We start from the raw sequence: 21,032 nt of genomic DNA on the forward strand, positions 1-21,032 counted from the left end.
TCTGCTCTCTGCCATCCAGCTCTATTTTGCTGACCCTCTTGAACTTCTGTGGGCATTCCCCTCCTTACAGCCCTGCTTCTGTCAGCAGAAACCAGTAACGCTTTTCCAGCACAGAGGAAATGAATTCAGAAAGGGAGGAAAAGCTGGGGCAGTGAAAGTGGATCTTTACCCCTTTCCCTCTCGTTCAGCTCGCAGTACTTGGCCCCTCCACAGAAGACTCTTCAAGCAGAACAAAATCGCTGGGGTTGGGGGTCAAAAGGCAGGAAAAGGATCTCTGGGTCGTGGGGGAATGCTGAGCGGAGGAGAGGATTCTTTTGGGATAAGAAGTCTCGTTCCTCAGTGGAGTGGGGAGAGGAAAACTCATCACTATCTTGTCCTGTAGCTCCCTCCCTGGGGTCATTTGTCCCTTGAAGAAGTCTTGGCCCGTTCTCAGCAAACTCGGATCCAGCTAGCAAGCACAGGGTTAGCAAAGGAAGATAAAAGACACTTTTCCCTCCATCTCCCACCCTTTCAAAGCACCGTTCATGGGCTACAGGCTAGCTTTATGGCATTGTCAGTACTTGATATTATGACGTTTGGTTTTATGATACTTACCAATATGAAAATTCAAATCGCATCACAGACTACTACTAACTTGAGAGCTTTTTAATTTTTTCTTTAGTTACACATTTTCCAAAACTGCATAATTGAAAAAAAAAAATCATTTTTTTCCTATTTGCCTCTGTGTTTTAAAAAAATGAACATTCAGGAATCTCTTTATAGGCTTAAGCAGTTTTTATGTGCAGTACAGTATTAAAGAGGCTGTGCTAGCCAGTAGTCAGTGCTTATCAGGCTGGTGAATTGGTGCATATTTTAAATTATGTATAGGCTGGGTTTGTCGCTCTCTTTCAGGTTCTTATTCCAGTCTATAAAATGACTTGCACCACTTTAAACTTACCGAAGAACAATTTATTGCGTATTTTTTAAAAAACTGTACTTTGTAAATACCTTTTATTAATTTTTACAGTAACAGTGTAATGTTTCCACAAATTAATTTTCGCTTTTAAGCTTTTAAAATCAAACTGTAAACTGGTTTCTTTTGTCTTTATTCTGTAGAGCTAGAAAGTTCCCCATAGGGTATAATAGTGTAAGTTTCATTTTAGTGTTCTCTAATCCATCCAAAGTAAGGTGATGTATCTGTAGGCTAAAGCTCAGATTCATTCCATCATTTCACTGGGCTATTCAAATTAAAAATCTGCTTCATCTCTGAAGTCAGTGATTGTGGGTCAGGATGTCACACAGATTTTAAATGGTCAGAACTGAACTTTGTGAATGTCCCTTTGCCTCTGTATTGTCTAAGGTCCTAACTTGAGAAGCTTTTTTAAGTGCAGAAAGTTATGCGGGTTCAACCCAGACCCACAATCTGTGGAAAAGGGTACAGTGGGTCCTTCACGAATGAACTGAGAGTGTGGGATAGTGAAATTGAGAGAAGGAGAAGCCATAAGCCTCCACTTAAAGATACAAATTAAAAGTAAGGTATAAGGAGATTTCTTCCTTAATTGTAACTTGAAAAAATTAGCGTCTATATGTTTGGTCTCAGACTTTGACTACTACATCATTTTATTATGAACAAATCAAATTGGTGTGTTGATTTTTATCCACGTTAGCTTATTGGTTATGGGAAAATTTTTTTTAGTTATTTTCAGAATCCTTAATAAAATTGCGTATTAAATAAAGAGAGAAAAAAAGGATTATTTCTTAGTCTGTAATTTGGGATGTGACTTAATAGCTGCATATTGTTTTGTTAGCTGTGCAGTGTGAGAGGAAACCTATAGAAGTGTCAAGAGAAAAATCTTCAAACTGTGCAGCTTCTACAGAAAAGATCTATATTCGGAAAGATCTTCGTAGCCCATTAGCTGCAACTCCAACTTTTGTAACTGACAATGAAACAGCAAGGTATGTAAATTCTACTCAGAAGCAGCTCTCTCTTTCCTGAAACAGGAAAAATTAATTTTAAAATTAATCAAAATTAAAATGTGTGCTGTTCTGTGTCAGATCAACAGGTCTGCTGGAATCGGGAATGTTTGTTAACATTCATCAGTCTGCAATAAAAAGTGAGCCTACTGTGCTGATGACCCCAGATAAGGTATGTGCTGATATGACACATATATTAATTAGAGTTGTTTGCTGTAATTGTGAATGTCGAGAAGGAAGGGTGTTCTGTTTTGTTGTACTTGTGTTTTGTTAAATTCATTTTTAAAACATTCCTTTACAACATTGGCCGGTGTTGCAGATACCTTCTCTTCACAAGAATGCTTTTAGCCTTGCATAGTAAAAATGCTAAAAACTCTACAAAGTAGACGCCTTCCTCCACGTTTTTAGAGAGCTTTAAGGGCTGCATTATTTTTCTTTGTATTGGGCAATCCTGACACTTGGGTATTTCTTTTGTACCAATAAAGTGAGGTGTTTGCAAAACCTCACATGGCATTATCACAGTGCATTTCATAAATACTGTTAGGTTTTCTTTTCGCCTGAATCGGTCATTTTTTTTCTTGCAAAGCTAATAAGACCTATCTCAGCAACCATCTTATGTCTAAGCTGCTTTTCCTTTGTTTCGGTTTTGTTACACTTACTGATTCGCTAAAGCCATGTGATAACTTCCCTACACATGCACAGTAGGAAGCTTTTGTATTTTTCTAGCTGATATTAAATTACCTCATACTGTTTTCATGCATTTTGCCTCGCTTGCTCTGTCTGCAAAGGGCCCCATCAAAAGTTGTTTATTCTATTTCACTTTTCTGGCTCTGTCTGTAAGACTACGACAGTGCAAGCTAAACGACATGTAGCACGCTGGTGTTAGCAGCAGTGTACTTGTCTGTAATCATGCACTTTCCGTATTAATATTTTTTTGTGGGGCAGGGAGGGAAACCTGTCTTACTGCCTCTCTGAATTGCTGATCAACACTGAATCACCTTATTCCCCTGCAGTTAAATAAAGACATAAAAAACCAGAAAGAGTGCAGCAGAATTCTCTTCCTGCTTGCTTTTAAAAGTGACTTTTTACCCATTCCTTCTTTTCAAACGTTCTCCTACCCTATTACTACTGACTCATTTACACGAGGAAGGAAGGAAGATGCTGAAAATATAATCTAGTGCAGTCTTATAGTCCTGGTGACTGACTAGTGAGAGGAGATGATAAATTCTCTTTCTGCAGTTGCTTACCATCTGTAGCATTCTTTCTGAAAGAAATAGATAGCTATTACTTGTAAAAGTAAATGTCTAAATATTTCATATTTTAGAAGCAGTAGTGTCTAATTGCTGAATTACGATTACCCATTTACTGAAAACGATAATTTTCTTACAGGTCTATTCACACGCTCAACTCTTCATTTATGTAAACATTAGATTCTTCTACTGCAAGTTAACTGCTGACAATATGAAAGAATTAAAAACTCTCCTTTTCCCTTAGGTTGAAGCATGTCAGGGAGATTTAAGTACCCTGGCAAACGTGGTGACTTCATTAGCAAATCTCAGTAAATGCAAAGACATGTCACAAAGCAGTACAGAGCTATCTATGATTGAGAGCTTAAGTAATGGAGATGCATCGTTATCTGAACTCCAGCAAGAAGAACAAGCTAGTAGTGATGTTACAAGGTAAGGCATGTTACACTTAAAAATACAGGTAATTTAACTGCGTTAAAAATAACAGCCTGAGCTCATGTAGAAGATAGTTCATATAAGATTCTTCCAAGTGAAATCATAAGGAAATTTCACTTGAGAAATAAATACTTTTCAGTTGTTTGTACTTGAAATTAATTTCAATGTAAATCTCATAGCTGATTTTCTTATGTTTTGGTTGTCCTTAACATGTCTTAGATCTTGTACTAGACTCTAAGTACTTTGTATTGTCCTATAAAACTGTTTCTTAGAGATCTCACCTGTGTAAGTAGTTTAATGCCTGTAACTATTAATCATCTTAAAAGCTTGAAAAGCATTTTCTTTTTATGCAGGAGAACTCCCAGAATTCTCACTGTCAATATAAATACATTAATTGAATATCATAGAATCACAGAATAGTTTGTGTTGGAGGGACCTTTAAAGGTCCCATCTAGTCCAACTCCGCTGCAATGAGCAGGGACGTCTTCAACTAGATTAGGTCACTCAGAGCCCCATCCAACCTGACCTTGAATGTTTCCACGGATGGGTCACCTAGTACCTCTCTGGGCAACATTTGACCGTGTTTTACCACCCTTTTTGTAAAAAATTTCTTCCTTATATCCAGTCTAAACCTACCCTCTCTTTAGTTTAAAACCATTACCTCTTGTCCTATCGCAACAGGTCCTGCTAAAAAGTTTGTCGCCACCTTTCTACAGGCCCCCTTTAAGTACTGAAAGGCTACAATAAGGTCTCCCTGGAGCCTTTTCTTCTCCAGGCTGAACAACTCCAACTCTCTCAGCCTGTCCTCATACATAGCAGAGGTGTTCCACCCCTCTGATCATTTGTGTGGCCCTCCTCTGGACCCGCTCTAACAGGTCCATGTCTTTCCTGTGCTGAGGGCTCCAGAGCTGGATGCAGTACTCCAGGTGGGGTCTCACCAGAGCAGTGTAGAGGGGTAGAATCACCTCCCTCAACCTGCTGGCCATTATCTATGGTCATTTTTTACAGTTTATCAGCAGTCCTATATATCTGTTAGTGACTGGGCCCAACAAAAAGAGAACCAAAGTTGTATCTAGCAAAGGATATCAATACCATGTATTGTCATGTCGATAATACCTTTTTTTCCTCAGTTTGTGGGATAGGTTTTCATAGCTTCCAGGCAAGCTTTGTTCTAGATTCTCTTTTCCTTAGTGTTTTACTTTGCAATCACTGCTCATGTTGGGCTTCATGTATGAAAAGGACCCACAGTGCTGAGCTGTGAGGAAGCGACGCTTCTATTGACATCTGCTAGCTTAGTATACTGCCGGTTTATGAGATAGTGTAACCGGTTCTTTTTTTTTAAAGATTCCAACGTACAAACCGGAGCCCACACAAAGGAAAAAAAACCCAAGGGTTAACTCTGCTTTATTGTGAAGCCTTGCTACAGAGAAAAAAAAGCAGTGAATTCAGCTTTATTGCGAAGCCTTGCTAAGCAGTTCCCAAATGTCCTAAAAGTTACTTCAGAGAGTCTTACCACCCCATAGATCATAGTAGTACTGCTGAGCAGCAGGATAACAAGGAGACCCATCGGTACGGCAGAGGGAGGTAGGCATGGCCCTTGCTAAGCAGTTCCCAAATGTTCCAAAAGTTACTTCAGAGAGTCTTACCACCCCATAGATCATAGTAGTACTGCTGAGCAGCAGGATAATGAGGAGCTACATTGGTACGGCAGAGGGAGGGCAGGCACAGCACTTGTTCAGGGCGTCCCCTGTATCTTCAGAGTGCACTCATGTCTCTCCCTCTCCGGCCTGAGACAGCCCCCTTATATCCTGCACCGGATTGAGTGCAGAAGTACAGGCTAGAGTTGCTGCACGCGTGGCCAGTGCATGCAGCGAGCCTTACCGGACTCATGATCCAGCTTTGCTAACAGCGTCTGTCTGATACCTGACTACATTGTTGTACTCCCTTCTTGTTGTCTTCTTTTCAAAGGTCAGGTTCTCATGGATACACACGTAGTTTTTGCAGCAGCAGTACTGAGGTCCTTTTTCTCGGCACGTATACTGGGTTTGGTTCAACTAGTAATTTTCTGTCGTATCTCACTCGGACCATCCTCTATTATCCCTAACACAGATAGGGAAAAGATTTCTTTGAGAGAATAAGTTGGAATATTATGGGCAGACATGGTTAACCAGTGTACCTGCCCACCCTATTTAAAAAGGACTCTTCAGCCTTTACTAGAATAAATACAGGATCATGACAGATGGATATGACATTTACCGTTTGGGGAAAGGAGAGGTCTTGATCCTCTCTTAGATTTCTGTCCCTGCTACCTGAAGAGGCCTGCAGAGATCCTATTTTTCCTAAGAAGCAGCTGGCACTGAGCTGCTGAGTTTGCCTCTTCTACCTAAGGCTGCCATGAATGAGCCACGCAGGACCTGAAATTCAGATCTCCTAGCAGGAGACCAATAATGTGACTTCTAGAGCTTACCCATGAATGCATTGCCTTTATGCCTACTTACCGGATACCTGAGACGGAAAACATCCCAGTTTTGTCTGTGTAGTCCACTTATTATCAGTCCTCTTGCACGTGCCCCAGTCACCCTTATTTGTACACGTCAAGGTGTGCAGGCTAGTGTAGGACCCAAAACTAGTTCATTTACCATCTCAAGCCTGAGGCAGTGTCAGCAGCTCGTTTATTGTGACGTTTCGTTTTGTTGTAAATGGTTATGTCAAACATAGTAAATATTTAGATTTTTTTAGCATGTTAATGAATTTAGATAGCAAGGGGGGAAGAGAAAGTGGCAAAATTCTGCTCCAGACTTTGGCATTAAATCAGTGATTTTAGATTCTGTGGTGATAAACATGTCTCTATAAATTCAGAATCAGTTCTACATACAAGCTGTTGATCAGCTTTTGTAAAGTTTTCAGACCTCTGTGCATAAGTTCTTCATGCAACGCTGTATACAAATTATACTGCTCTCAGGATATGTCATCTGTCTGCAGGCAGTGATCAAATCTGTATATTTTTGATTGAAGATATATCAGTTTTGGTTCTCAGATGTATTTATGCACAGAAAAACAATGGATTTGTCATCAAATGAAATACTGTCATCAAAACAATGAATAATGCATCTGTGCTCTTCCTGGCATCTCCCCCATAACGTTTGTGCCTGTGACTTGGTCTTCGCAGGAGCCACTGCCTCACATCAAAGGATACTAAGAGTGGTATTGAAAGCACGAGAGTGCTTTCTCTTATGTATTTTGAAACAGTCTTTTTAAATTAAGCTGAATAACTTAACCACAACTCATTACTTTAAAAAAAAAAAAAGCTTGTTGCACTTGTGCTTCATAGCAGCAAAAGTCTGTAAAATTTACACGTGCATGAAGTTGCTTTAACAGCAGCCTGATGTCCTCAAAACGCTCATGCCAGCGCTCTCAGTAAACAGCACTGAAGAGATCTTGAAAGGCAAACTGTGATTCAGCAACACAATCAATATGTCAAAACTGTGAATCTGTTGGCGACTAGTGTGAACAGAATCCGCTGCTAATTTTTGTTTCAGAGCCACTCTAAGTTGGAGTTTTCAGGGATTTTGTTTGGTGGAGTGGCAGGAAAAGCATGCTACTGACTTCTATTCGCCAAATCCGGTTCTTTGAAACAGGTATCTAAATACAGGTTTCAGACATGTGCAGCTTCCTCCTAAATTGAAATGGTCTCTAGAATTTTCTTTTTTTTTTTTTTTTATTATTATCATTCTAAATTTGTTTGCTTTTTTGTTGTGGTCTTGCAGGGCGTTTGATACTCTTGCAAAAGCATTGAATCCAGGAGAGAGTGCAGCGTGCCAGAACTCTGACAGTATTGAAGCCGGCGTGCAGCTGGTTGGTGGAGAAACAAGCATGAATATCGTTGAAATAGAGGGGCCACTGCTCAGTGATGCACATGTAGCATTCAGGGTACCACATACTTTTTTACTGTTCACTACTTATAACCATTTTCACATAGTAACATAAAATAATGGTCTGATTAAATCTTATTTTGAATTTCTTAGAAGAGTAACTATTTGTTCGATTATTAGCATTCATTTGTGATGAATGCACTGCTTTTGTTCACTGCTTAACTATTAGTTGGGGAAAAGGTACGTCTTCTCTTCAGTGGTTTAGATGCACTGTTTGTTTTATAGCTTCTTACCTTAAAATACTAAGTAATCCATGCAAAGGGATTTCGATAAGCAAGAGTCGCACAAAGCAGGGAGTCAGCATCCACGTTCTCACTTGTTAACAGGTGGATCTGATGCAATCTGCACCTGGATTTTGTGACTCTTAAGTGTATTTGTCAGCTTCTCCTCTGTGTATATGCTCTATTTTAGTATGGTATTCATTGACTTTAATCGTTAAGGGAAAATAAGGTTTCTTTTTTAGTGAGTCATATATTTTTAGGCTTTATTTCTCATTTTACAAGCTTGCAGAAATTCTATCAATTTTTTTAATCTTATTATTCGTGGACAAATCAAAAAGCTAGCTCATCTGAAAACTTCTTCAGTACCAAGCATATCAGTTGTTTTTTTAAATTGTATTAGCCAAAACAAAAATTTTATAGTTATATAATTAAACACAACATTAAGAAGTATTAATTTCTGAAGATAAAACTACAATATAACAGTTTGGGGTCAAATGCCACTTTCTGGTAACACCACTGATTTTACTTAAATACGTTGAGAAGGGCGGAGCTGATCCTTCTGATGTACATTGATTATATTTTTTAAGACTTTGGAGCAGCTGTATATTAGGTATTTTACTCACATCAAAAGATTTTTGATGTATTTATTTGTAAAATATTAATTAAAAGTACAAAGATAGATGTTTGTGAAATAGAATTTCCCCACACACACTTTCCCCAGGAACTGTGGAAATGCCTCTAATTTTTTAGGACACTTATTCTACTCCTCTGGGGCCAAATTGAGAAAGTAATGATGCCTTTGTGTTTGATTTTTTTATGTATTTATTTGTATATAAATATAAGCAACTTCATTCTAATTACAATGATTGTTTTAAAACTCTTATTCTTTGAAAATGTCTAAAAAGTTGTGTTTTATTTGGGATTTTCCATCTCCAGGTGACCTAGACATTAATATTTATCTGAGCTAAAGATTCAAACTGCTTGCCTTTTTTGTTGCTTTGTAGTTGTTATGGGGTACAACAGCGTGACTAATAATGAAAAAGGCCACCATTCAGTTTTATTTCAGGATTATCTCATGTTTATTTAAAAAACAATTTTACTTTTTCTTTTAACTCTGAGACTGATTTTTTTTCTTACCATGTTTTTTTACGAAGAAAATAAAATGACTGACTTGCACTTTTTTTTTTTTCTTTTGGTTTTTTGGTTGCCAGCTCACCATGCCTTCTCCTATGCCTGAATATCTTAACGTTCACTATATCTGCGAGTCTGCCTCCAGGTTGCTTTTCTTGTCCATGCACTGGGCACGTTCCATTCCATCTTTCCAAGCTTTAGGGTAAGTGTTCAGTGACTATTCACTCATGTTGTGAATGCGCACTTTTTAATATTTTTTTTTTCCCCACTGTTTTCTTCAGGGACATTTAAAAATATAAATCTACTTATTAAAACTGCTTTATAGATCTTCATCATGAATGTAAATTTTCTTAATCAAAACGACTCCCAGTTTCAGTCTAATTCAGGTACTTTGGTTGGATTTTGAAGGAAAAAAGAGTAGATTTGTAACAATCAAATGCCATCATGCTGCTACTTTTTAAATGAATTTTTAGTAAATAGGACTTCCCATCATTTTTTAATAGCTACATCCTGAACTAAGATGCTTATCAGGCAGTCACCACAAAGAAGCTCCTCTCTGGATCCCCAAATATTGTTATCTTTATAGGTGAATTAGTAGTAACAATTTTGCCTTTAATAACCTATATGAAGAAAAAGATTAGCTAGATTCAGCAAGCATTCAGGATTAAGTTATTTAATTTCAGGGGATTTTCCAAAAACAAATAGTTGCTGTAACCAGAAAGTAATTCTTATTATTCTTTTTACAGTTTGTGTGACATGCTGCTTTTCCAGCAGAATTCAGCGTAGCGCTTAAAATTCTTAAGACAAATGTAGTAGTACATTGCCAATCATCATGAGAAAACATCTCAAGACAGCATAGGGAAAAGTGATTTATGTTATTTTCAGAAGTAATTTTATGAAGACACATCAAACAAATAAAGATACTGTATCAGCTCTGACACAAATAGAGGATGTGTCATGTTTGGCTGTTCTCATCTCCAGTATTTTTCTTTAATTCAATAACAAAATAGTGTATGACAGTGGTAGCAAAAAGAATTTCTTTTTAAAGTGAGGGACTGTCCCCTTTTCCAGGAAGGCTGTCAAAAGCAGGATGATCTGTGATTACCATTTGTGTTTGCTCAGATGTTTAAGCTAAATTATTCTACCTTGTCTGGGGAAAGATACTATATTGTGTGTAACTGGAGCCTCTGTTTTGGAGAAGGAAAAAGTGAAATTCTATAAAGTTAAACAATAGCGAGGGTAAAAAATCAGATAAATGTGGTGTTTTATTTTAGTAGAAATCGGTGCCCTGCAGAATTTCAAAATACATAGCAAATTAACTTAGTACATTATATCATTATACGTTTTTAAAGCTTTTTGTAACAGAGGGACGCTGCAAATTAGTGTTAAAACAACAAATGGGAATTGCTTTTTGAAAATAAAATGTTGTACAGAAGACCTGTCTCTCTGAAAAGATTAACAAGAAATGCTTATGGAAAATCTGCGTATTTTTTAAAATATGTTATTTCCCAATATGTTTTTCTGTTTGATTAAAAAAAAATGGAGGAGTAGGCTGTCTTAATAGTGTTAATAGTCACCTGTGGTAGCATTTACAGTCCCAGTCAAGATCATGGCCAACAGTATATTTAAACACTATTTAACATAAATATAAAGTTTTCCTTTTGAAGAGCTTAAGGTAGTAACTTTTTTCAAGTGGAGATTTATTTGAAACTAATGCAGCTTTTTCAGTTTGAGCACATTATGTACTATAATTTTGAGTTTTGGAAGGGTGACTCATCTCACTTTTAAAATGAAATTACTAGTAATTGAGAGGAGATGACGAGCCAAAACAAAACCATAGTAATGGTTTTGTAAGGAAGATAGATAATTGTATCCAGGTGGTTCCTTCCTCAGGCGATGTTTTCCTTAGTGCTGGAAAGATAGTTGGCTTTGGCATACTGATTTACTTAACAATACCAAGTTATTGCTTAGTTCATCTTCCTGCATGAGGATCTTTGTAGGCAAGAGATTCCTACTCGAAATGTTCATCAAGCTGGTTACAGCCTCTTAGTTTTTTGAGGCTGCTTAAGTTTGATTAGCCATAAAGTTGCTCTAGATAATACATTTATCCACACGCATACCAGCTGAGTAGCCAGTACACCCTATTTTCACTGTTCCTCAGCATAGTCCCTTCGACAGGAGATGACAAATATGTGTAGAAGCTGCATCTACAGTATCACATCTACCATAACAGGAACTGGATCATAGTAAAAAATATTGCCCTAGGTAAGCTCTATGTAATCTAGTATAGGACAAGTCTACGTGAATCTGTCATTTGGCATATTAGTATTGCAGTAAATCATCAGAAAACGTTCTTGAAACTTTCATCAACGTTCTTGCAAAATCCACTCCATTGTATTTTTGTAATTGAAATCCTAGCTTTAATATGCTTTCCTTCTTTGATAGGTCTTATGCTTCTTTTAACTTTCTGTTATTTATATTTACTGGCTAAAACTGTAAAACGTGGTACCTGAATTTGACTCCTCACTGGTAGTATTTCCTTTTTAAGTACCGAGTTCTTGTTAAGCTCTACGAGTTACAGATGCTTGGCAATACCGAAAGTAAGGTTACTAATATGGAAGTGCCTGAATATGGATTGATACACCTAATTTTAAGCTTCAGCATTTAAAAAAAATACTGACTACACATGAAACTTAATTTAAGGACTAATTTTTCCATCAAGCAAATCCTCATGACTTCTATTTATACTTCAAAGTCTGTTTTTCAATTCTGATTCCAAACATGAAGAGGATACAGAAAATAGCAGTCAGGAAGCTTAGTAAGTTGACCTCACATGTTCCATTTCATGTGTATTTTTAAATAGACCTTTGAATCTATTCTACATCCACAATAGAGGAGCAATGCAAACTTTTTTTGTCCATGCCTGCAAATGTTATCCAAAAATTAGTGTAAATACTAAGAAAAGTAGTATGTAATATGCCTAGACAGTTGTCGTTTAGTGTAAGTTCAGCTTGCTTTTGTGATGGAGATCTATTTCCTTTTAGATCATTAAAACAAAAATTACTACTTTACAAGTGTCACTCTAAAACAGGTATTTTCATCCTAGCATGCAAATAAAAATACTTCTTATGCAGGGCTTCATTTTGGTACTGATTGCAATGGTTGAATTAGATGAATGTTTTATAAACTGTTCTTCAAACTAAAAAAACCTGTGAATGCAAATGGCTGGTTTTATTAAGTGAAATTATTGTATTTTTTAACAGACAGGATAACAGCATATCATTAGTAAAAGCCTGCTGGAATGAACTTTTTACACTTGGTCTTGCACAATGTTCACAAGTTATGAATGTGGCAACTATATTAACTGCATTTGTTAATCACCTTCACAGCAGTTTACAGCAAGGTAAGGTGTATACTGGGCGCATTGCAATGCTTGGGGAATTACGTCATGTTTTTTAAATTTTGAACTGTGCAGAAGTTTTTTAATTATCCTTCAGTTGTTAATGAAAATTTACTGTTTGTAGAGTTTAGGAGTTAGTGTTGAACCAAAATAATACTAGAAAAAGCAGTTCAGAAGATGAAATTTTTTAGCAGTTTTGCAAAAGTCAGCTATGCTAATACTTCCTCCCCTTCATATTTAAAAATAAAAAAAAAAATAAAAATCTTTCTAATATAGGTTAGCGTTTACTGTTTTTTACTGTGTGTCTGTGTAATGTCTTATAGTGTTTTGCTGTTCTGTTAGTATACATCAGCTCAAATTAGGAATGTGTCAGGTAGCATCAATGTTAAGAACACAAGTGTACTGTGAATATGGTTCTTCTGGATCAAGGGTATAAAGAATGACCCACTTGTCCTTGATGTTCATACCTGTGAGACAAAGCAGCTGAATGCCAACATGGTGATATACTTCCTGTACATAACTTGTCTCGTTGACTTCTATATACTCGTTTTAGACTAATGCAAGTCTTCAACAGATCTTCACTAAGTATACTTCCTTTCTTCTTAATCCTACATCCTGCATCTTTTACGTCTTTTTCATTCAAATGAAAGAGATGTCAGTTGGCCTCCTCTTTCATCTGCAGTGAAGATGTTCTTCTGAGTGGTAGGGGAGTCCTTCAGCTAATCTTCTTTATGTGCTTGTGAACGCTCACAAGGTTTTCAGCACTAAAAGCTAGGCAAACAAAAATAGTATAGTCTTCATCTGTTTGTAGTCTTAACATATTTTAATAAGGTAGATGCACATACAAAAATCTTAGCATTTTCAGGTTTAACTACATTTTATTTGCTGTTATGTGGATGAAAATTGACTGCCATTAATGCTATGCTAAACCAGATTGGTAAACTGTAGAAAAACATCCCACCAGACTATAAATTTTTCCTCTCCTTTTGTAATGACAGAATTAAAGAATTATTTCTGAGAGGTTTTCATGATTTAAAAATATCCACAATTTCCTCCTATTAATAACAATAGTTTATACTGAAAACAAACTGATTAAACCACTAAATGTAATGGATCAGCTAAACATACTAACAAATCGGTGAACGTCTTTAGGAGGAATACAAACAGAATTTGGGAACTTATTTTGATCTACATAATTTTTAATCATGTTCACCAAAAAGTAGTAAATAATAATGGTTTTATCATTACTACGAATAGATATTTTTGCCATTTAATTTGGGAATTCAGTTTGAATGCAAAAATCAGAAAGCTATAAGCAATTTCTTCCAGTTGTGTAGTATGCCAGCTGCAGCATCTCCAAGAGTTTGTGTGGCCCAGGGACCCTAGTTTGATGGATTGTGGAGGGAATGTGATTTTCAGGCCGCTTAGCTATCGTTGGCCCCAGGGGAACAGCTCTGCACCAACCACATTCCCCTAGATGCAAATCAGGAAAGGTGTATAGTGCACCTTCTTTTTCAGCAGTGGCATGGTCTTTGGCTGACTAAAGTAATCCATGAAACTGTACACTAAGCGATTTCATGGCACCTGACCCTTAAATGTAGAGCGCAGATTTGCAGTAGCGGTGTTTTCTTCACTTTAGTCTTTCCCTTCATCGATCATTTCAAGCTCTCGTCCACCCCTGATTATGGAAACTTTAGTGGCAGGGAGAGACCGAATTGTACAATGGGGGGGGGTGGGAGGTGGGGGGTGAAGGAAAAAAAAAAAAAGATTGTTATAGTCCATAATTGTTGGTGTCAAGATTATTCCGACCTAGCGTGTGAGTTTATTTCCCACCGTTTGAATCTAATACAAATCATTATTTTTAAAAATCCAGTGTGGCCACATTTTTTGCGCGTGTGTTGACTTGATGGTTTTATATTTTATGTGCATGTTGACTTAGATAAGCTGCCAACGGACAGAGGAAAACTAGTGATGGAGCATATCTTCAAACTGCAAGAGTTCTGTAACAGCATGGTTAAGCTTTGCCTAGATGGATATGAATATGCATATTTGAAAGCAATCGTCCTCTTCAGTCCTGGTATGTAATTATTCCAAATGTAAAACTTTAAAGTATGCTATTTTTTGCCCTATAACTTCTGCCTGTGTCATTATATGGAGTTACTGTCACCTGTAGATTTACTGCCTCACTTGTGAGGAATTTTGGAAGGTGCGTAATGAGGACTGTTAGGAAGAGGAGAATTAATCTTTTAATGTAAAGAGTTGAATGCTACTTTGGAGACTAAAGTTTTACTCTTGCCTCTGCCATTAATTTTTTATTATTATTATTATGTCTTTATTTATTGCTTTTAATTCTGTGCCTCCTTTCTGGAGTACTTTTTCTGAGGACTGTCAGTTTAATTTTCAGAAGTGTTGCTCTTGCACGTCTAGCTGAGGTGGACTGAAGTTGGGTTTTTAATGTATGAAAGACTATCTCTCTGGGCATCAATTCTCACGTACAAAATTACAGAAAATTACCTATCACCTCACGTCACATAGGTATTTTGACAATAAGTATTACATATAGCATTTTGGGTGAATGAACACAGCAAACATTCCCTTATATTATTATTTTTGTCTTCTGAACAGTATTTGCCTAATGTGCTCCAAGTAACATTACTGGACATAACATTAGACAGCAAAGATAAAATAAAATAATGATTATTTTTTCCTTCTGGGAGATTAGTCTACAATATGGAGAAAGAAGAGTCTGGTTATGATAGAGATAGAGAGTGAGTAGTTAGATTATGCAACGCATATACCTGGACTGTAGAAAATTACAAAATTAATTTTATTTATTCGAAAATTGTAGAATTAACTTTTTACTAAAGGCATTCAGATATTATATCAGTATATTGCAGCTCTTAGATCGTTCAGAATTTAGGAATTTAATATAAAACCAAAACTAAATCCTTTGATAAAAAAGAAATCTATAAACCTCAAGTACTTTCTGTATCTCCCGGAATTTTTCAGTCACGTTTAGAAAGTAAACCTTCAGTTACCCCATTTTGCACTAGAAGGTTTTATAAGCATCAACAGCTTCCATAATCCTCGGTGCTCTGCCTTTTTTAGATGCTGATGTCCCATAGAAAAGATCAGAGCAAATCTTAAAAAGCTGTCTGAAGCTCAGTGACCTGCCACCCTACCCCACCCCACCCCCCCATCAGTAGTTTAGGATATGGAGGAGAACTGGGTATTCGGTTCTTGACAGTTCTGTAGATTTATTAGATCTGTGAAGAACTTTATTTTTCCATTCAGATGCAGCTCACCATTTCACAGAAAAATTAGTTGAGGTGAGAAAATCTTTTGGAACTTGGACACTTCCAAAATGTAAATTTTAAGCAGGTTTTCTAATATATATATATATAAATAAAAATAATTGTGAGGTTCTTGCTTTGCAATTTCCCTTATATTTACATCATCTTTTATATATATATATATATATATATAGTATCTACAAGGAGTAACCACATCTCTTGCTCAAAGTGGTGGCATCAGCATGAGCAGGAGTTCATGGTACTCATCTAAGTGCACAACAGAACCCTGCATGTCTTCCATTGCTTTTTTTGTTATATTGCGTTAATGGAAGACTTCCGAGATGAAAGACATTCTTGCAATTAAGAGGCAGTAAAGGAGTATCAGAACTTTCCAGGAAGGATGATAAATTCCTAGAGGATATTCCAGTGATACTCTTCTATTGTGGATCAGTAAGGAAAATCAGATCCTAAGTGTTTTTGCTATAGAACATAATCCCACTGTCAGTCCTCATGACTAGCAGAATCTTTCATGGTTTTATGTGTTTGCTTCTACAGTCCACTGAATTACAGGAACGATTTCAGTTTTCTGATAAGCAGTACCCACCGTGAGTTTAATTGCAATAGTAAGAGCATTTGAAAAGGTTTGCAGTTTTTCTTTTCTGCTGAGGACTGAAGAGTTGCATGGACTTTTCACCATTATTTCAGAAGAGGCAAAGACTTCCTTTAAGAGGAGGGAGGGTGGGTGTTTGCTTGTTTAATTTTAGTAGATAATGCTTGCAGGAGATGTAATTCTCCTTTAGGTGTTACTTAGCCCAAAATAGTCCTTTCATGGCATTCCCATACTCAGAACTGGTACAGGTTGCTCCAGGAAAGAAAAAAAAAAAAAATGAAAGAATGTCTGCTAGGATTTATGAGATGATCTCTTGGCCTGTCTGAAGAAATCAATCCTGTTAGACGCCAGAAAATACTTCTCTAGGAACCTCACACTTGCAAAGCAATATTTACTTATTTGTTTAGTCTGAAGTTAATTTGTCTCCTTCTGATTAGATTTGACAACACAAAAGGTAGAAGGAAAAATATCTTGGGAAAAGACTATATCCAGTCACGTGATTGAGATTACTTTTCTTAGCTCACATGCTTTCAGGATCACATTCTTAATGACGTGAAGATGCTTTAATGGCAATGTGTTGTCAATATTCTAGATCCTATGAGCCATATAACAAAATCTTCATATACCTGAAAGTCACGTTCAGTACCTTGACCAGAAAGAATGTTCTGGCAGTGATTCAGAGGCCAGAAATTACAATTTCAGGGATTTTACTGCTCTGCTACAGGATGGCGCTGGGCTGCACATGCAGCAGAGCCCTAAGGTAAGAACATCTGCTTTAGCAAGTCTGCTGATTTGCTGTATTCCATAGCTGGAGACTTCAAAATTACTGAAAATCATCTGTGCCAAGCCAGCTGTTTGACTGTCACAAGACAGCCTTGGGCAAGGAGATGAGCGTAAAGGGAGTGCCTGGAAGACTTTGCATCTTTATAAATGGCTACTAGTGTACTAGCGGTGATCTTCAAACTACTGCTTTTGGAAGTTGACTTCTGTGTTTCTGACATTGCTCTAAAAGCATCATCATGAAGTGATGCATATTGCATGTCAACAACAACCCTTCAAAATGTGTTGCTTCTTTATGAACTTGTTAACCTCTTGTCCTCTGCATAAATTTGAAATCACGCTTTCAGAATGACTGAATTGCTATATAGGACAAAATACTCCTCTGTGAAATGATGTGTTCAGGGAGTCCAATGTATCACATAACTGCTAAATTGCTCTGAAAGCTCCTCTTTCTGCAGAGCTAGACCAAAAATTCCTGGGTTTCTTAATAGAAGGCCATATATTTGGAGAGGAGGAGGGACTGCTAGAAATAATCTTTTATCTGACATAATTTAGCAGGTCATTTATGATCCCATTTCTGAAAAATAAAAATCTACATGATTTGCCATGCTACTATGACAGTAAAATATTTACATTAAGATAGATGGATAATAAAAATTACGGACCATGTAAAATGTTCAGAATTACCAGATAATAATTTCCAAATGTGTCTTGGCAGTTAGGTTAATATCCTTTCATTTTAGCAAGATTTACATTTTAAGTGTTTAGATCACTGCTAAAAATTATGTTTGGCACGTTTGAAAATTGTACACCAAACAGTTGAAAAAGAATGATCTGCTACATATCTTCTACAGTTCCAGGAAACAAATGGTTCATAGCCTTTTATTCTGCGTTTTCAACTGATCTTAATTTTACAATATTCCAATAAATGTCAGTGTATTGAAACAATGCTGTTCCACTGCTACACAGAGAACAGAGCTGTATCATCAAGACTGATGTAAACATTGCAAGCACTGCATTTATTTGAACTCTTCAAAATGTCTGGTTGTATTTATAAAAAACTAAGTAAAACGTAACCACAGAGGAAAAGAAATAGAAGGAGGTAAAGCAGAGTCCACCACTAAAACTGTGAAGTTGCTGCAGCTACCAAATAATGATTTCAGTATGCTTACAATTAGATAATCTGTATGGATTTTAGTGCGTCTTATATAAAACAGATATAACAACGTAGAGTGGGGTTTTTTTCAGATCACCCAGGACTAGAAAATGTGGTACAGATTGAGAAATTTCAAGAAAAGGCTTACATGGAGTTCCAAGACTATGTAACAAAAGCATATCCGGATGATACTTACAGGTCTGTAAACTTTTAGGCTTGATTGATTCTCTTTTCAGAGCATTGGTAATACTGATTGTACAGTATTTCTTGTAATAAATATGTACATTTTCTTCTTAGTTCCTTAAAGGTAAGAAATTACCTTTAGATTATTTCAAATACTATGCATGTACTCATACATATTATTTATCTGCTCATTTGTTATTTTAAAAAAAATGAAATATTGGAAATAAAATAAATATTTTTAATGTTTTCATTTTGAATTGCATGTGCTTGGAATATTTCCTTGCTTAGTCTAAGTCCAAACATTATACAGTCCATGTAATTGACAGGCATATCCACATTTTTTTGTACTGTTGAAGACATGACTGGACATAAATTTAATACTCTACTGATTTAAATATTTAAGCCTTTCATGAACTAGGTATAGCGAATTTTGACTAGTATTGCCCTTTGTTCATTTTTTCTCTTCTCTTACTGTTAACACGATTGTGAATAACACTAAAATCTGTGACCACAAGTAACACTTTTTACCAAACTTATTTTCCAGACTGTCTAGACTTCTCCTCCGATTGCCTGCTCTTAGGCTGATGAGTGCTGCCATCACCGAAGAGCTATTCTTTGCAGGACTAATTGGAAATGTTCAGATTGATAGCATCATCCCATACATTCTGCGAATGGAGACAGCGGACTATAACTCTCAGATAATTGGTCATGCCGTATAAAAGTAGCAGTCAAGGATTCTGTACCATGGCAGTCATGGTGATGTAAATGCATACTCTGTCTCCAAGAGATGGCAATAAGCCTTCCCATGCACCTTTCCAAAGAAGGCTAATATTCCTCCTTTCCAGTACACTTGGGAAACGTGGTGGAGTGTATTAAGGAATATAGGATCGCTTCCTATTTTTCACCTGATCTCCAAGGACTTGTAAATTATCTTGATATCTGAAGAAAGTCAAGAATTGTCCATCCTATTTTTGTAGATAGATGAACTTCGAATATTTGTTTATGAAGTCCAGGCTTATGAAGAAACTGAAGAAGCTTTGACTGAACTAAGGTATCTCAACTTAGTTTGATGTTTTAGACAAATAAATTAACTTTCCTCTCTGAGTTGTGTTTTCAGTGTTTTGCTAATAGTTCTTTCTCACTGATCAAGTGGAAAATACATGATCAAACATCCTGAAAAGGCCAGTGTTTCCATGGAAACAAGACCATTATAATCAAACTTAGTTTTTCCTGTTGTTTTGAAGAGAGGTTTGTTTCTTATTGAGTGAAACGCTGGACACCATTACAAGTGCAGAGGAAGTAGAGGAAGTTCACATTTTAAAATATTCTGATGATACATTGATGCAGTTGATCAAACGTGAAGCAGCAAAGGGTCAGTACTGACTGGTTTGTGGATGCAAAGGAATACTGTGTTGTAGTATTATGTCTTGCTAGACATCAGCTGTTTTATACTATGAAAAACTAAAAGAGAAGTGTATGCTGCAGGTATTCAAAGACAGCATCCTCCTGTTTTTTCTGGTCTCAGAAGTTAAAGCTTTTTCACACTACCCCTCCCTCTTTCATACTCAGTGCACAACCATGGAGGCATTCTAGATGCCTCTTAACTTGTGTTCATGTCTGTATTTTTTTTATTGTTGTTAGCCTTTGGCTATGTAGTTCTCTTTTCCAACCAGTCTCATATGATTATTTTTTAAATTTGAGTTTGTCAAATCCAGTGCCCCTCCCTATGGGAGCAGAGACTCTGCTGCTTTTCCTTTCCTTATTAGAAATGGGTCTAGATACTTCATGTATGTTGCCTGAATCATACTCCATAGCTCCATCTAAGGATGGGTTTAAATGTTTTCCTATCTTGAGGCATGTGCCTCACTGGCAAGTAACACTGACATATGGCTGCTTCTTGCTTCCTTTGCAACGGGAAGTTATACGTCCCGAGCACATTTAATACCCGTTGCTTAAAATGGAATATCCTAGTAAAATTGGTGGTCTACCTCTGACACTAGGATTTAGGATTATCTAAATCTTGGATCAAAGCCAAGTTCTATTTGTCGTGGACCTTCTCTTTGTCTGGCAACACTGGGTGAGGAAGAGCCTCACAATTAAGAAACACATGGTTGCGCCAGAAATCGTTTAGCCAAAACGTCAGCTTAAACGGGGGCCTTTGCCCACTCTGCAGTAGTAGCTCCAAGGCCCCCCTAATACCAAGAGGTTACTAGATGAGGCTTGAGTGAGTTCTGTAGTTTTTCTCAGCACCTGAGGACCTCAGTCAGCCAAAAAGCATCAGAGAATTGCCTCTGAGACTGAATTTCTGTGTTCTTTTCAATTCCACTAACTGAGCTGCTTGGATCTTCCTCTGCCCAAGCTCTGTAATCAGAAGTTGTACTGCAGGATCAGTCATATCCAGTACCACAGACCCAAGCACTCAGTGCTGAGGACCCCTGATGGGATGGAACCATCCCCACTGCTCTGCCATGGCACTTACTGACTTGCTGTAGGACAGCCTTCAGTGTTGCAGCTGGCCATGGCAGCCGAGCTCTTCCCACATTCCACCTTTCAAAGGGCGCAGCATTCAAGCTCTTCATCTGTGTTCCCTGGAGAGCAGTATGAGGACTACTTCTCTATCTCAGGAGGTATGCAACTCATCAGCAGGGCTTATGGAAATAGGAGAGACAGTTGCAGCCAATATGCTGTGCT

At 37.1% G+C, this 21,032-nt stretch overlaps 1 protein-coding gene across 4 annotated transcripts in view; it reads left to right on the forward strand.

The window, feature by feature from the left end:
- Positions 1-19,445, forward strand: part of NR2C1 (nuclear receptor subfamily 2 group C member 1) — a 52,998-nt gene extending 33,553 nt beyond the window's left edge. For all 4 annotated transcript variants that reach the window (XM_063322781.1, XM_063322782.1, XM_063322784.1 and 1 more), the window contains 9 exons: positions 1,788-1,935; positions 2,035-2,125; positions 3,448-3,632; positions 7,403-7,565; positions 9,000-9,121; positions 12,183-12,322; positions 14,259-14,396; positions 18,251-18,356; positions 18,886-19,445. In XM_063322781.1, the coding sequence (XP_063178851.1) occupies positions 1,788-1,935; positions 2,035-2,125; positions 3,448-3,632; positions 7,403-7,565; positions 9,000-9,121; positions 12,183-12,322; positions 14,259-14,396; positions 18,251-18,356; positions 18,886-19,060 (1,268 nt within the window). In that variant the 3' untranslated portion in view covers positions 19,061-19,445. The remainder of the gene's footprint in view (positions 1-1,787; positions 1,936-2,034; positions 2,126-3,447; positions 3,633-7,402; positions 7,566-8,999; positions 9,122-12,182; positions 12,323-14,258; positions 14,397-18,250; positions 18,357-18,885) is intronic.
- The last annotated feature ends 1,587 nt before the right edge of the window (positions 19,446-21,032 follow it).

Source organism: Chroicocephalus ridibundus, chromosome 1 (genome assembly GCF_963924245.1).
Source record: "Chroicocephalus ridibundus chromosome 1, bChrRid1.1, whole genome shotgun sequence".
In the NCBI taxonomy this organism is placed as follows: Eukaryota; Metazoa; Chordata; class Aves; order Charadriiformes; family Laridae; genus Chroicocephalus; species Chroicocephalus ridibundus.